Source organism: Antechinus flavipes, chromosome 4 (genome assembly GCF_016432865.1).
Source record: "Antechinus flavipes isolate AdamAnt ecotype Samford, QLD, Australia chromosome 4, AdamAnt_v2, whole genome shotgun sequence".
Classification (NCBI taxonomy): domain Eukaryota; kingdom Metazoa; phylum Chordata; class Mammalia; order Dasyuromorphia; family Dasyuridae; genus Antechinus; species Antechinus flavipes.
In genome coordinates this window covers 128,494,038-128,511,958 of record NC_067401.1, presented here as the reverse complement: position 1 = coordinate 128,511,958, position 17,921 = coordinate 128,494,038, and the positions used below count along the sequence as shown (strand labels likewise).

Here is a 17,921-nt window from a genome sequence, read left to right as displayed (position 1 = left end):
GAGATATCATCTTTTTTCAGGCCCTCATCACCTTTTTTCTGGTTATTGTTAACAGCTTCCTAATTGGTTTCACTGACCACATTATGTCCTACTCGAGTCTATACTTTATATAGTTGCTAAAATGATTTTTACTAAATCCTAAATCCACTACCCATGTCAGTGCAATAAATTCCAGCAGCCCTTTAATGGTGCTAGCATTAAATATTAATTTCTGTTTGGCTTTTAAAGCCTTTCACAACCTAGCTTCAACCTCTCTTATTTAATTATACATTACCCTTCCTGTATCCTGTGATCTCTTTATTCCTCACAGAGCTTTATCCCTTTGTAAAGGCTCTCCCCAATCCTAGTATACATCCTCTCCTTGCCTCTGCCTTACAGAATTCCTCACTTTCTTCAAGATAACGCTCAAACAACTTGAACAAAATGTCTGATCCTGCTCTCTCCAACTACCTTACAATTATTTTGTATTTATTCTGCATGTTTATTTTGTTGTATGTCCCAAACCATTTAACTAGATTAGAACACAAGTTCTCAAGTTTAATTTCAAAGTGATCCTGGCCTAACCCCTATTGATCAACGGGGTCCAACATTAATGACAAAGAAGGCACCAGTCCCAGACTGTGTTAGAGTTGAGTGTGAGTATGTGTGTATGTATCTGTCTGTCTGTCTTTATACATAGGGAAAAGGGACAAAGTCTGTGATTTCATTGATATAGAGAATTCCGTGAATGAGGAAACTCCCTCTACCAATGCAAGCTGTGAACCCAAACAGTTTAAGTGTTAGACATTTTATTTTTTAACCACTGCAAAACAATCTTGATGCATACTTTAAAAATTTTTAAACTTAATTTATTATTTAAAAGTTTTTAAAAAGTTATTTTTAATTATTTTTTTAAAAAGTCCAACAGTTCCTAGTTATTTATCAAGTAAACTTTCAAAAACTTTGTTAGTCTCTTTTTTGATATTTTTTTCAGATTTTATATTTTGATATTTAGTTTATGTTTTTAAACTTGTTGCTTTTTCAGTTTTCTTAAATAAGAAATTCTTTACTAACTGTTCCATTTAGTTTTCTATTCTTTTATTGTGTTCAAAATTAAAAAAAAAATCCTGACTCTTGCTTTGTCAACATCCTAAAAGTTTTAGTATACTGAGATGCTGCCATCAAAAAGAGGTGGCCAGTGATCACCTGACAGACATCTGAATAGTACTGGGTACCATAGGTAAGAGTCAAAAATAATTTATTTGCAACTCCAAATGATGTACAGGCCACTCAATATAAGGAATTACATTCTGAGGGCCACTGAAAATGAATGGGATAGGGACAGCAGTTATATCTGGGTAAAATATTTGCAAGTAAGTTATTTACCAGGCCTGGAGTAAGTCAGTCTGGTTAAGTCTGGATCTTTTGCTGGAACAGCTATTCATCAATTGTCTTGCTAATTTTAGGGTCAGTTCAGGGTTGGATTGGAAACCCCTCCTGTCACACTAATGCAAGAGCCATGAAGTAGACAATGGAGTTTCTGGAAATAAGAACCTAAACTTCAAACACAGGGGAACATAGGGATTATAGTTCTGGCAAATCCCTCAATGTTAGGAAGTCTTATTTTTATTTTCATTCTACTTTTATAGATCCTAGAAGAGACAATGGGTCATAAAATAGTCTACCTGCCCACAGCATAAAGAAAGCTCTTTTGACATTAGGCTTGTATACTCTGTGGGTATCTGAGCTAAGTCCTGCTTACTTGTATAAATTTCTCTGGGTCCAGCATGAAGGCGTTAGTAAGAATCTTTATAAAAGGATCCAAGAGGGTCAACAGTTCCAAGTGAGCTCAGCCAGGCAACAAACACTAAGCACTTATTATGTGCCAGTCATTGTGCTCAATGTTGGGATGTAAAGAATTGTCCCTGCTATCAAGGGGCTCACATTATAATGGAGGAAATAACAAATTACCAGGCACATAGAGAACAGATGGAAGAGTCATCTCTGAGAAGGACAACAGCAGCTGGGTGGACTGGGAAAGGTCTTTTGTACATGCTGGGAGCTGAGCTAAGTCCTGAAGGAAGCCAGGGGAACTAAGAAGCAGATGTGATGAAGAAAAATCTTCCAGCCATGGTGAGTAGCCGGCACAGAGTTGGAAGACGTAATGTCATTTGCAAAGGACAGTAAACAGGCCAATGACACTGGATCCAAGAGTACATAGAAGTGAAGAGTTTAACTACTTTGTAAATATAGGAAAAGGTCAGACTGTCAAGGACTTTAAAAGCCAAACACAGCATTTCATATTTCAATTAGAGAAGTCAAGGTAGAAAATATAAAATTTCACAATAGACTGGATATAGAGAGTGAGGGTGAGGAATCAAAGATAATAGCTAGGATTGAACCTGGGTGACCAAGAGGAAGGCAGTGCTTTTAACAGTAATAGATAAACTCAACAAGATTATGTGATGATCAATTTGAAGGGGTTACTCTTCTCAACAATTTGGTGATTCAAGACAACAATTCCAATAGAATTGAGAGGGAAAATGACATTTGCATCCACAGAGAGAATTATGGAGATTGAATATAGATAAAAACATAATATTTTCATTTTTTTTCTTTCTCATTTTTTTTGGGGGGGGTCTAACTTTTCTTGTATAACAGGAAAAATATGGAAATATATTTAAAAGAATTACACATATTTAACCTGTATTACGTGCTGTTTGGGGGAGGGGAGAGGTAAGGAAGGGAGGCAGAAAAATTTGAAATAAGTCTTACAATATGAATGTTGAAAAACATCTTTACATCTATTTGCAAAATAAAATACTATTGAAAATTAAAAAGAAAGAGCAATAGGCAAGGAAAATAGGAAGATTTTGAGGAAAAGGAGATGAATTCTGTTTTGGACATGCTGAGTTGAGATGCCTATGGGACATCTATAAAGGTCCAAAAAATAGTTGGGAATGTGGCACAATGGTTCACCTGCTTGAAGATGATAACTGAATCTAGGGGAGCTGATAGAATGCTACAGAGAGAGAAAAGAGCTCAGGAGAGAGCCTTAGGGATTATCTGTCTTTAGTGGCCAGGATGAACAAGAGAAACCAGTTAAAGAGTCTGAGAAAAAAGGGGAAACACTAGTACTAACTAGTGCCATGAAAACCCAGAGAAGAATGAGTAACAGGAGGCAAATGTGATCAACAGTGTCAAATAAAGGTTACTTTGGAGAGGGCAGTTGTTGAATGATGAGGCTGAGACTGGAAAAGATTTAGAAGAGAGTAAGACAGGAAGTAAGAGTATTTAATATGGATGGCAAAATTGAATTTGATAAAAGTAGAAATGATAACCCCTACAATCTGCCTCTAGATCATGGGAGGGATGGAATCAAGCAATCTTGGCTTAGAACCTGAAAAGGCTAGAGCACTCCTTTATCAAATTCCTCTCTTCTGGGGATGCTGAAATTATAGCTTACCCTCTTTGGTTATAGTAGAAATCTGAATATCTGAAGTTCAATCAAGATTCCTTATGAAGGTTCTATTTGGGGGTTCACCAAAATTTCTGATACTGAAGCTGAGTAGTGTGATTGAAGAGCTGCAAAAAATCTTCTGTTTTTTACAGAGAATCTTATAAAAATGACTGAAAATTTCTTAGTGAAGAGTCCACCTAACGACTAATAAAGTCATTTTCTCTATCTCGTTCCTATTCTTACAGATATCTGGAGGTTTTTCACATGGAAAAGGGAACAACACTAATTTTATGCTTTATGCTCAGAGGGCAGAGGGCAGAACCAGCAATGATAGGCAGGAGCTACAATGATGGTGTGGTATAGTGCGGTAGGGCAAGGAGCAAAATTCAACTCAATGTAGTTAAGGGCTTTTTAGCAATTAAAATTAGAATGACCTGCTCTCTGAAATGTGGGATACGGCCATAAGTGTTTCAAGAGAAGCCGAATGACTGCTATTATAGAAAATGTGGTAAAGATTCTTGAACCTTTGGAAGTCTGGATGGGATTAACTTTTTTCCTTCTGATTCTTAAGCTTTTATGATCTTAAGAACTCTGAATATTTTAGAAGCTGATTGTCTATCTTATAAAGTAACCCAGTCTCCTTTTTTTTATTTTAACATTTAGTTGTTTATTAGTAGAAAAATACAGAGACATTTCAGGAAATGCAAATTCTGTGGTCTATTGTTTCCATCAAAAAAATTTAAGAGAGGTTTAAAGACTTAAAACTGAATAAAAGAGGAATTCCAATTTTTAAAAATCAACCAATAAAACTGGATAATAAAAATAGCACAGCACAAATTTTAGCACTTACCCATGCCAGATTTACCATCTGGATATGTATAGACTTGTCCATTATTCTTAATAATTGGGAGACTAGAGGGTAAGGGAGCAACTTCTTCTTCACTTTCATCAGAGCTGGAGCTGCTACTGGTGTCCTCACTGCAGCTATCATAACCGTCAAACATCCCGAATGAATCTCGCCGTTTCCTTTCGGAATGTGTAGAATGCTCAGTCTTAAAACATAAATGAAGCATTATTGCATTACAATTAACAAGAAATTAAGCAGATTAAATGAAATATTCTTGGAGCAGAAATGGTAAAAATAAATTTTAATAGTGCTCATTCTGTTCTGGGTAGCTGAACAGTACGAACATCTTTATTCAAATTTGGGATATTCATCTTCTTAGAGATGTATTAAGCCTACTTCAGATTCTTTGGTTTCATGGTTACAATTATCTTTAATGAAAGTAATGGTTAAAATTGCCCCTAAGGAAAAATTACTTTCTGTTCAAAGAAACCAGCCTATATTACATTCTTATACATTAATATTGTAGATTCTTCTTTCATTGTACTTGAAAAGCTATTCCTCTCTCCCAAATGAAAAAACAGTTTAACCTCCTCCCTCCCCAAACCATGAGCTAATATTTCTATATGCCATATGTTGTTTCCTAGATAATTTTCTTGGGAGTGTGTGTAGGGGTCAGTTTTCTAAGGCAAAAATAAAGCAATAAATGGTTGTCAGCTATGCAGTCCTAAACAAATCAGATAACGGGGAAGATGGAAGACTTCTGAAATAAAAGATACTATGCCTTACTCAGTTAAACCTAAGATAATGTCAGTTTTCCAGGTTGCCAAATCACACTGTTCTGCAGAAAATTAACCAGTATTTTAATGAAGTTCATGAAACCTTTTCAGTCAAACTGTTGCCTGCCATGAATTTACTACTGTGTACTTGAGAAATTGACTTTAAAAGGCCCAAACAAGGATTTGCACATTTGACTTCATTAAATTTCAGCTTATTACAGATTTAGTTTAATGTTCCAGTTTCTAAGTCTATTTGGAACCATATTAATGATCCTTCCCAGCTCTACTTCATTTGTAATCCTAAGAACACCATTTTAAGCCTTTATCCAAAGTCAATCATAAAATTGCTCAATAGCACAGCTCCTTGGGTGGCATCACTGTGAAGCTGCTTCTTAAAAAGACAAAGACCACTCGTGATTCTCTTAAGTCTGGCCACTTTGGAATCCACCTAACTATATTATTTATCATTTAGCCTAGTGTCTACCATATAGGAAGCACTTCATAAATGCATTCTGAATAATCTATTTCATATTTTCTTATCTTCATTTAGTTCACATCTCCCCATTTTTTCCACTAGAATGAGACTGCAAAAATTCTTGCTGAAAACTATGTACACACTCACTCACACTCTCTCTCTCTCTCTCTCTCTCTCTCTCTCTCTCTCTCTCTCTCTCTCTCTCTCTCTCTCTCCTTCCCTCCCTCCCTCCCTCCCTCCTATTTCTATCAATCTAGTAAGCCTGCCAAAAAAGGAAATGTTTTCAGTCTGGCATAACCCGTTTTGTTGTTTTTCAGCAATGTCTAATGTTCTTTAAACCACTAAACATAGTTGCCATTTTCCAATGATTTTACCCTTCCTCTTAACAAAGAAGTTCTGTTAAGCAAAATAAAACATTAGCCATGTGTGATAGAGTATGCTTCCTTCTACACCTAGTTGACCAATCTCTGCCAAGAAGCAAAAATTCTTCATAGTCTTGTGACCTCCACTTCAATTTGTAGGTGGTCCTCAATTCTATCATGTTCTAAGATTTTGCTAGGAATAAAAGTCAAGCTCCCTGACTTATGGCATATAAATTTTGCTTCTTTTTCTCTGGGTGAAAATCAGGATGCTTGCCTTTCTTTAACACTATATGACTCTGACTCTGTATAGGCCCATCTTCGTTGTTTCAGTATCCAAGTTTCCTCTGGCCCTGGGGGTCTGAATCCATCACTGGTAGCTAAAGCTGTTTTTTATTTATTAACTTGGGTGGCAATTTCCTTTTAGTAATTTTTGCTCCTTACTTTACTGTTCCAAGATCATTCTCTCCTTGAAAGAGGAAAGGGAAGCAAAAGAAGAGATAGAGTAGTTTTGTTTCTACTGTTGCCATCCATCTTTTTTTGTGTCTTCTCTTTTCCTAAAGCTCTAACCAAACCCCAAAACAACCACTATCCTATTTGGTGTTCTTAGCCTTTTCCTACCTGTCAGCCTTGACCCTTTTTGAGATTTACAGCTAACACCATTCTTTTGAGAATGTACTTGGAAAACAAGTTAATGAGCTTCCTATGATTCTATAACTTTTTTTTTTTTTTTGGGAGGGGGAGAAAGGGGATGGTGAAGGGAAGAAAGAGATAGGGAGTTATTAATCAATTAGCATTTATTAAGCACCTATTATACCTGAGACACTGTACTAAGTGTTGGGACTACAAAGAAAAAGGCATCAAATAATCCTTGTTCTCAGGGAGGCTGTAATCTATAATTTAAAAACTCCCATCTTTTTCCTTATTGTATTTGCCTTCAGAATAATTTTGTTCTTGAAAGCTCTCCAACCTTTAACTCCCCCTTCAGGATAGAAGTCCATGAGATCCTACCTATTCTTTCAACAAACCTTTCTATACCTAAATCTATACCTAAAATCGAAGGTTCATGTTAGTTTATGCTTCAATTTTCTCTCTTCTTTTAGATTCTAAAACTTCTAGATAAGTAATTTTTCCTCCAAGTTTTCCTTCATTTCTACATCACCATACTCTTAATTATCTGGTCTAGCAAGACTTGGAAGCATCTCTGTCCTATTTCTGACAAGAGAGCCAGGACAACAACATAACTTTCTGACAAAAAAGTTGCCTCAATACTCCTTAGAGCAAAGGATTTTATCTAATAAGTCTCCTCTTCCTCTGGATCCCTGAAGGAAAATCTCTCACCTGACAGTGCCAGTGGCCATGTAATCATTAAAAGGGAGAAGTAGCTTCCTCAGAAGGGACAGCAACTTTTTCTTTGAAAAGATTTTCCTTTACACTGCAACTGAAAATCTGCTGTCACCTAAAGAATATGTCTGTTTCAAATAACTGGAGTGAGGTTGGGTGGTAAGTCCATTTATTTGATGGATAATTATACTTCTTACTGTACCTAGAATCATCAATGATTCTAGGTAAACTACCCCCTCCCCCATGTACATAGATGAGTATGTCCTCAAAGTTGAAGCATATATTAATTTCAATGTCTAAAACATTGTCACAATGAATTTTAAAAGACTTTTAGATCTTTAGAATTTTAAAAGATTTAAAAGATCATTTTAAAAGATCTCCAATGCCAGTTTATTAGCCAGATTAAAAAAATAAACCAACAAAAATTCCAATCCAAACCAGATAATGAAGGGCAGAATCTCCTATCCTGTTTTTTTGGCCTCATCCTGGGAATATTAAACACTCAATTCACAAGTATTTTTTAAGTATCAACCAGGGATCAGGCACCACAGGAGGTACTAGGGATGCAAATACAAAAAAAGAAATAGTCCCTTCTCTGAGAATTTACCTTATGAAAGAGACAGCAAAAATAAATATTGATATACAAAAAGTAAATATTAAGAGAATAAACACAGGGTATAGTTAGAAAAAGAAGGCACTCATTCACTGTGCTTGGCTTGGAATAGACTTTTCACTTTTTCCAAAAACCAAATATGTCCTCAAAAGGTAAGTTTGGTTATTACTGAAGATATTTAAGACCATATGCCAGAGGTAACAAAGGCAATTTACAACTATTCATCCCTAAACTGCCATTCGTTGATAACATCTAAGAGCTTCACAAGTGACTACTGTGTAGGAGAATGGTACTCAAAAAGTCATTTTGATATGGGAGGCACCATGGCATATAAGAAAATGGTTTTAACCTGGATTTCCAGCTTTGACTCCTAGTTCTAAATGGGATTCAGGGCAAGATTATCAGCAGTTAAGATTTTGGTCAAGATATTTTTTACACCTCTTTGAGCTTGATTAATTTTGTATTAAATGAGGATCAGAAATACAATATCCCACTCACAAAGTTGCTCAGTTAAATAACTATTTTAAATTACTACCTTATTTAAGATGCAGAGATTTATGAAAAATTTATATCTGCCCTCAAGGAGTTTATAATTTGGATGAAGGGGAAAGGTGAGAATGAGATATATACACATACGACTATGGTTTAGGTTAGAACATGGTCAAATTCAAAGGAGAAAGTGGTATTAAAGATGAAAAGGAGGATGTTGATAATTCAGAACCGGGGAAATAAGGAAAGCATCATGGGAGGTTACAATCTGCTGATCCTTGAAGGGTATGAATTTATGTGGGCATACTACACTCATATGAGAAAGATTCAAATGGATTAATATTATGCTAAATGGACATTCCTTTTATCAATAAAAATTCTCGTCTGGGTGAGGGGGCAGTGGAGAAGAGAGGGTGTCAGGGTGTCCATACTAGGTCCTGGAAACATTTCTTTTTTTCTCTTGATATTATGAAAATACTAATGAAATGCTTAGGTCATCCATCTGTTATTCTTTATCTATGACCAAAACCCTTGTCTTTACATTTTACAATACACATTTTTTGAATTTTTTTAAACTTCTGTTCTTTGTTTAAATTACTCCCTGGTAATATGTTGCAATTTGCTATTATGTCTCATGCTTTTAAAAGTGATTTTTATTTTCAATTCTTCAGAGATTATTGTGCTCCAGACAGTGAAATCAAATAATAATATTTGTAGAAATTCCATATTAAAAAGACTTGCCTTGTTTTGGGGAGAAGCTTAAGGTCATTAAAGGTGCTTCAAAATTTCCTAAAGAACTTACTCTTCTCTTCCTGTTTAATTGTAGGTCTAACTCACTGTTCACTTGTATGGAATGTCCTAGATTGTCCTTTGAAGTAGAGATAGTGACTAGATAAATAAATGGATTAGAATGAGACTAGAAAATAGCAAGTGATTTAATTTAGCAAAAGTATAGAGTGTATGTGAAGGGGAGTAATATAAAATAAAGTTGGAAAGACATATAGGAAGAGTAGTGGGTACTAAATGCCAAGATAATGAGTTTAATTTTACTTTACAGGTGACATAAAGGATATAAAGTTCTCTGGGCAGGGGGACATGATGAGATTTATGTATAAATAAAACTTAAATTTAGTAACAGTGTAAGGATCACACATTGAATCAACCCCATGTGGTGAACCTAAAGATAAATGCAAATAAGAGCTGAACATGAATGGATTAGGATAAATATTGTTAGAATATTCAAATAGAACAAGAGACAGAGATTAGAAGCAGGGATATCTATCAGAAAGCTATTAAATAGTCTATGTGTGATGAGATAAAAATCTGAATTTTGGAGGTGTCAGTAGGAATTATTCTTACTGACACCTCCAAAATATGAGAGACATTTAGGGGTAGGAGGATTAGGATATAGGAATAGAAGGAGGAAGAGAGAACCAATTTTGCAGAAAAATGAGGAGATATTGATACCATTATCAGAGAAAGAAATGGAGAGAGGAGAGAGGCAAGTTTTTTTGGGGGAAATGATAAGTTCAATTTTGGACATGCTAAATTTGAGGAACTAAACTAAGTTTATGTAGTAGATTTGCCTAGCAGGCAGTTAGAAATTTGGATTTTGAAGTTTAGGATTAAAAATGAAAATTTGGGAGTCAATTGCACAGGTAAAACTGAAAATAATATAAATTGATAAAGAAGAGGAACCATTTAAAAGCAGAAGGACTAAGTCTAAGAAAGAGACAACTAGAAGAAAACAGTATTATGGCAACTGAGAGAAAAGAGAATTTCAAAGAAGTGGGATCACAATAGCAAATGCTTTAAGCTTAAAAGCTTAAAGATCACTGAGAAAAAAATCACTGAAAGTAATCAGGAGATCATTGGAGACTGAAGAAAACAATTTTAAGAGACTGGTGAAAATCAAAATTAGAATGAATGGAGACAAGAAAAAGGAAAGCTTTAAAAAAAAAGGTTAGTGGAAGGTTCTGGGTATTTTTGTAAGGAGTAAATACAGAGAGAGGTAAGTTTAATTGTTGGAAAGAAAGGGTAAAGAGGCTTTTAAAGAATAGATCATGGCTAACTTCATATGTATAAAACTTATTTCTTGTCTTTTTGATGAGTGAGAAAGAGGTGAAGGGAGAGAATTTAGAACTGAAAATAAAAATTCAATATAAAAACAAAAACACAAAAATGAACAGATGATGGAAAACAAGGGTGCTCAAGTCAGACAGAGTCAATCTTTTCATTAAAGTAGAAATGAAGATGTACATGTGTTAGCAAGAAAGGGAAGAGGGAAATGGGGAATGAAAGAGAGAGTGAGAGGGAAAAAGAGAGATATGGAGAGACAGTAAAGCAGAGAGAAAGGAGAAAGATTTAGGCATTTTAGAAAAAGATAATATAATTATGTTAAGTGATGATGGTATATAAAAAATTAAATTATTGTGAGAATACGAGATATGTGTACATATATGTATAGATGTGTGTAGATACACACATGTAAAGCTTTTGTACTATAAAGTATATAATTTAGGAGTTGTTTGCACAGGCATGCAATTAGAATGGAGAAGCATTTTCGAGTGCTTACTATGTGCATTAATTATGGTATTAATACTGGGAATACAAAGAAAAAAACAAGACAGTCCCAGTTCTCAAAGAGCTTATATACGAAATCAAATAAAAGAAAATCCAATTGCTTGAAAGTCTGGAGGGTATACAAAGCAGGGCAGAAAGTAAGGCTCAATAATTCATTTTTGCAAATTTCCTAGTTTTATGGATATTATTTAAAGGCTAGGACTCAGGCCTTTTCTTATATACATGCTTCATAAGATGTTCATTGTTATGACAGTAAGATTTATAACGTTTGAAGCCAAAGGTCAGTCAGCAATATTATAAATTGTTCCTCAATGGGAAGGATGTCCGCTATATTGCTCCACAGTGGTAACACATTTAAATGTTTAATTCTACAAGACTTGTAAGAGTACAACTGTAAAGCAAGGCACTGCAGGTATTAAAATGAAAAAGAATGACTAATCTCAAGGAAGTTACAGTTTAGTGTGGAAGATGACATAGGAATATAAATCAGACTATGTTAACTTATTAATGCAGCTAGGTTGCCAGTGTGCTAGGCTAAAGGGCCATCCCTGAAGTCAGGAAAGGTCATCTTAAGTTCAAATCTGGCTGACCCTGGGCAAGTCACATAACCCAGTCTTCAGTTTTCTCTTTTGTAAAATAAGTTAGAGAAGAAAATATTAAAATACTCTAGTGTCTTTGCCAATAAAGCCCAAATGAGGGTTTTCAAATATGACTGAAAAGGAATCAATAACAACATGCAAGAAAGAGAGAGATTACCTAGGAGTAATGAGAGGAGGCTGAGAAATCATCCAATGCTTTATAAGATCTGAGGCCTCTAGTTCAACCTCTTCATTTTATTGACAAGGATACTGTGACCCATATATGTTAATTGATTTGCCCAAGATCATATAGAAAATAAACATCAGAGTTGGGTTCTAAACTCTTTCTGACTGCAATGTGAGGCAATTTCATAGAAGAGGTAGTAATACTGAGCTTTAAATAATGGAAGGATTTCCAACAGATAAAATATGAGAGAGCAGCACATAATAGACATGGGAGACAGTATAAAGGCATGGCAACAAAGGAAAGAGCTTACTAAATCTGGGGGAGCATTATGTAAGTCAGTTTCACTAGAATATTTGTGGAGTGATATTCTTTGGTAAAACTATTCCAAACATTCTAAATTTCAATGAAAATAATCTTCAACTAAAAAGGGATGTCACTATTCAAATGCAGTATTTGTGCTGAAATAAAATCTCTAGTGTTTTAAAATGAATGCCATAGCAGCAATTATATCCTTTGAAGAGTGTATTGTGTCAAGTCATCAAAAGTTCTTATTTTACACTGGCAAAAATAAGGAACTGATTAAAATTATAAATATTCATTTTAAGGTTTCATTTCTCTATAATTTGCCTCTAAATGAATCTTCTCCTCCCCCCAAAGTGATATATACTCTTACACAGCACTATAACAGCTTTAATACAATGGGTGTGTGAGTGTGTGTGTTCATCAATTGGGGAATGGTTAAACAAGTTACAACAGTTGAATGTGATGGAAATATTACTGTGCTTAAGAAATGATTACAGATGATGGTTTCCAAAGAAATGTGAAAAGACTTTAATGAACTGATATAAAGTAAGGCAAGCAAAACCAAAAGAATGTTTTATATATTAACAACAATATTGTAAAGATAAACAACTTTTAAAGAACTTTAGACAATGGAAGCAGTCGCAATTCCCAAGACTCATGATATGATATGCTGCCCACTTCCGGGAAAGTGAGGAACTCAAGAATGCAGACTGAAAGGAGGAAGCTAATAGAAGAGAGGGCAAAAGTAAAAGGAGAGACAGGAAAAAGGGGAAGGGCTGAAAAAAAGGAGAGCACTTTGAAGGAGGTGGTGATCGAAAAACACTGATGAGAAGGAAATGGGAAAAGGAGAGAAAAGTATCAACTGGGAAAAAGTTTAGTGGGAAATAGTTAGTAATTTTAACTATGAATTTGAATGAGATGAACTCTCCCATAAAATGGAACCAGATAGCGGTTACAAGTCAGAACTCTACAATATGTTATTTACAAGAAACATTTGAAGCAGAGAGATACAAAAAGAGTAAAGGCAAAAGGCTGGAGCAGACTCCATTATGCTTTGGCTAAATTAAAAAAAAAAGCAGGAGTAGGAACAGCTAGATGGCGCAGTGGATACAGCACCAGCCCTGAAGTCAGGAAAACCTGAGTTCAAATCTGATCTCAGACACTTAATACTTCTTAGCCGTGTGACCCTGGGCAAGTCACTTAACCCCAATCGCCTCAGCAAAAATAAATAAATAAATAAAAAATAAAAATAAAAAGCACACACACAATAAAAAAAAAGCACCACAAAATAAAGAAGAAAAAAGTGAAGGAAGTAAATAGAATTTTAGAAAAGTTAGGTATGATAGACTTCTGGAGAAAATTGAATGGGAACAGAAAAGAATATATTTTTTTCTCAGTGGTACATAGACCTACACAAAAACTGATCACGTATTAGGGCATAAAAATCTCACAATCAGATGCAGAAAGGCAGAAATATTAAATGCATCTTTTTCAGATCATGATGCAATAAAGATTATATGTAATAAAGAAATGTGGAAAAATAGACCAAAAATTAATTGGACCCTAAATAATCTAATCCTAAAGAATGAGTGTGTGAAACAACAAACCATAGAAATAATTTCATCCAAGAGAATGACAATAATGAGACAACATAATAAAATTTATGGGATACAGCCAAAGCAGTTTATAGGAGAAATTTTACATCTTTAGATGCTTATATGAGTAAAATAGAGACAGAGAAAATCAATGGATTGGGCATACAACTAAAAAAGCTAGAAAAAGAACAAATTAAAAATCCCCAATTAAATATTAATTTGAAATTCTGAAAAAAAAGATTACTAAAACTGAAAGAAAATTATTGAACTAATAAAACTAAGAGTTGGTTTTATGAAAAAACCAACAAAATAGATAAATCTTTAGTTAATTTGATTAGAAAGAGGAAAGAAAATCAAATTACCAATATCAAAAATGAAAAGGGTGAACTTACTTAATGAATAGGAAATTAAAGCAATAATTAGGAGCTCTTTTGCCCAGCTATATGCCACTAAGTCTGATAATCTAAATGAAAGGGATGAATACTTACAAAAATATAGATTGCCCAAATTAAACAGAGGAAATAAATTAAACAGTCCCATTTTAGAAAAAGAAACTGAGCAAGTTATTAATGAACTCCCTAAGAATGCAGACTGAAGGTTATTTTTTTCAGATATGGTTAATGTAGGAATTTATTTTACTTGACTATATGTATTTATAAAAGGCTTTATTTTTCCGGTTTTCTCAATTGGTTATAGTAGTGGTAGTGGTAGGGAAATGAGAGAAATAGAATTTGGAATGGAAAATAAAATAAAATTGAAATAAAAAATGCAATCCAAATCAGTAAATATTTAAGCAGAACCTACTATGTGCCAAACTAGGTCCTGGGGTTACAAACAATAGAATGAACAATAATCCCTTACCTCAGTGAATTTATATTCTGCTAAAAGATAACAATATGAGAATAGGTAAGTAGATACAGAATACATACAGATGAAACACAAAATTGTTTTAGTGACAGGGACAGAGGAAAGCACTAACAATTCAGGGGACCTGAAAAGGTCTGACACAGGTAGTAACAAAAGAGCTGAATTTTGAAGAGAGCCTGGGATTTCAAGAAATAAAGATGAGGAGGGAGGTCATTCCAATTTGGGGGAGAGAGCCTATGGGTGATAAAATGCTATCTCTCATGGGACGGTTTGGATGGATTGTAGAGTGTGTAAAGAGGAGTAATGTGACATCAGTCTGGAAAGGCAAATTGAAGCCAGACAGTGATTGGCTTTAAATTCTAAACAGGGGAGTTTGTACTTTATGTTAGAGTTAACTGAGTGCCACTGAAACTTCCTAAGCCAGTTATGTGATCAGAATTGGAGTTCCAGAGTTGTAACTAGATTAGAGAAGGGCTGGTACAAACAAAAAGCTATGTCCAGGACAGAAGTGATAAAACAAGGGTGACTGTGATGTAAGTGGAAAAAAGGGAATAAAGATGTTACAGAGAAGAATCAAAAACACTTGGCAACTGACTGGATCTGGGAGATGAGGGAGTTGAGGCTAATCCCAATGTTGTAGACCTCAGTGAATAAATTGTCGCAACCCTGACAAAAAAAAGGGAAGTTAGCAAAAAGGAGGAGAGAAAATGAGTTTGGTAAGTGCCGAGTCTGAGTTGCCTATGCAACATCAACATAGAAACAAATAGCAGGAAATTGATGATGTGGGATTAGAGTAGAGGAGAGAGATGAAGGCTAGGAGTCAAAAGGAAAGCAGATTTAGAGATGGAAGGGACCTTACCTTCAAGGTCATCTAGTCCAACTCCCTCATTTTAAGATGAGGCAACTGAGGCTCAGAGAGATTAAAGGATTTGTTCAAGGTCACACAGGGAATAAGTAGCAGAGCCAGGATTTGAACGCAGGTTCTAACTCCACATCCAGCACTTTCTCCACTTCACCAAGCTGTGTAGTCTGCACAGAGATGATAATTGAACCCATGTGAGCTGATGAGGTAGAAGAGTGCACAGGACAGACACCAGGTACGCACCCACACAAAGGGGATGGGAAATGGATGATGACCCCATTGGGAGGATTTTCTCAGTTGACCCTCAAAACAATCCTATCAAGTTGAAAAATACTTATTTTACAATTGAGAAAACTGAGGCTCAGAAAGTTTAAGTGACTTGTCACAATGACTAAGTTTTGGGTAGAATCTGAACCCAGGTCTCCATGGCTGTCCTTTCTATCCACTACGCAACAGTGCCCCATCAGGGATTGAGTCAGGATGTAAGAGTCCATATATAGATAGTCTCAATTCTAAATTGTAGTCCTAGGTAATAATTGAAAAGGAATTTGCTAATTTACCATCAATTTGACTACGTATAGCAAAAGGAAGCAGCATTTCCAATAATTAGAAATATTTGACTTTGAAATGTATTTCTGAATATGAGTGCCCAGAATATATCAAATGATATAAAGGCATAATGTGAAGATCTTTCTCAGTAGGAGTTAGGAAGCTGATTAACTTCTCTATAATCTACTCCCCATTTTAAAATGTGGTGGGAAAGCATCACCTCTTAGATGAATGTAAAACTGCAACCTAAGCAGAAATTCTTCGTTTCATGAGCCTGGTTTGTTAAGAGTAAGCATAAACTGACATAATGCCCACAGCAGGCCACAAAGCCTTGGGAGTCAACCCCATCTCTTCCAGGTTCCCTGGATCCAAAGTCTCCACTTACTTATGTGTCAGTCCTACCACCACTTCTTTGGGCTCTGTATTTCTTGCCCCTTTCTTCTCTATAAGTTAAGTAATGAAGATCTTTTTGCCCCTCAGAACCTTGTGAAGGTACTTTCTCTAAAGAGGCCTCATAATAATAGGGAGAAAAAATGATACAGGAAAGGAAAGAGAAAGATTTTTAGAAAAATAGGAAAAAATTCAGAAGGGGACATGAATAAGGCAATTAATTATGTTATTACCTTGTTAAATTTATTATTCATTTAAAAAACCTGTATGGAACAAAATTCCTGACCTCACATATAACCTTCTATATTCTTCTTAAGTTTTTATTTGTTGATGATTAAGTTTAGAATAAAAAAGAAAATATTAAAAAAATACATTCTTAAGAACCTTCCCCTTGCCCCCTTTATTTCTTCATATATAAAATAAGAAAAATGGCATTCTGATTAGTCAACATTGAATCCTACCAGTTAGGTTCTTCTAATAAGCTCATGCTCTCCATCCTTATAGATCCTCTCATTTGAGGGCTGAAGCCCACGAAGACTTAATGACTTCATAATGTGGCCTATTTCACATGTTCAATTCCTTTCTCCTTCTAAACAAGTATACTATTGTGGCCTTGCTCTAGCTCCCTATTCAAAAGACTGAGTGGACAGACCTGGGTATCCCCATTCACTTACCCATCTACACATATACTTATTTACTACCTCCCTTCCACAAACATACCCCTACAACCAACAAATTAATGAATATAGGAGATTTTTCCCATCCTCAGCCTTTAGCTCTAATCATTCTCTAAACAGCTCTGTGTTGGAGCTCCTTGGCCCCACTGGAAAGAGAGAGGGAAAAGAGAAAAAAGGAGGATCTTATAGATTAAGTTAACTTAAAAAAAAATCACACCAAAAAAAATTCTCATCATAAAGATGAATGTATATAGTAGTACCAACATTATTTCCACTGTTCTCAACATTTGAGTTGGATTATACTTTATATATAAAGTACACACACACACACACACACACACACACACACACACTTCACACACAAAGAATAAAATGCATTTTTCCTATCTTCAAGTTCAGAATAATTCTGGCCCTGCTATATTGGTTGACATTCAGCTAAACTAACACCATAAGTACAGTAAATATATTCTAAGTCAAATATTTAAACATCACTTATGACTCATCATCAAAAGGAACGTATGTTCTGATAACTGGAAATTACAAAAGTCCAGACACAGAAAGTTTTGCTTTCACTTTGATAATCAGAAAACCTATATTTGAGTTTCCTTTCTGTCATTGATATGTGATTTTGGATGTCATTCAATATTTGCACCTTAGTTTTCCCAAGTAAGGTTACAACTTGTTTTTACTAATCCATTAGATTGGAAGCTCCCAGGGGCTTTTAAATTTTTTTTTGGTATTCTAGCACTTAGCAGAATGTTTAATACATAACAGATACTTAATAAATGACTTATATGAACATTATGTGGTGAAATTAGATGACACAGGTGAAAATATTTAAAGCACTTTAAAATGGGTAGTAGAAAACTATACTGAAATTATGTTTGAAGTATTTAATTCTTTGGGTAAAAGGGTTAATAGTCTAAGGCAGAAATTTAAGAAAAATATACTGGTAGCCTCAGACTAAACATCAGTGTTAATATGGTTT

General features: G+C 34.9%; 1 protein-coding gene across 5 annotated transcripts in view; it reads right to left on the bottom strand.

Annotated features, from left to right (window-relative positions):
* MBTD1 (mbt domain containing 1) overlaps positions 1-17,921 on the bottom strand; it is a 75,036-nt gene that overhangs the window by 43,732 nt on the left and 13,383 nt on the right. For 3 of the 5 annotated variants that reach the window (XM_051994278.1, XM_051994275.1, XM_051994279.1), the window contains exons 2-3: positions 15,315-15,484; positions 4,290-4,491 (exon numbers count right to left, since the gene is read on the bottom strand). In XM_051994278.1, the coding sequence (XP_051850238.1) occupies positions 4,290-4,491; positions 15,315-15,326 (214 nt within the window). In that variant the 5' untranslated portion in view covers positions 15,327-15,484. The remainder of the gene's footprint in view (positions 1-4,289; positions 4,492-15,314; positions 15,485-17,921) is intronic. The other 2 variants (XM_051994277.1, XM_051994276.1) reach the window with 1 other exon arrangement.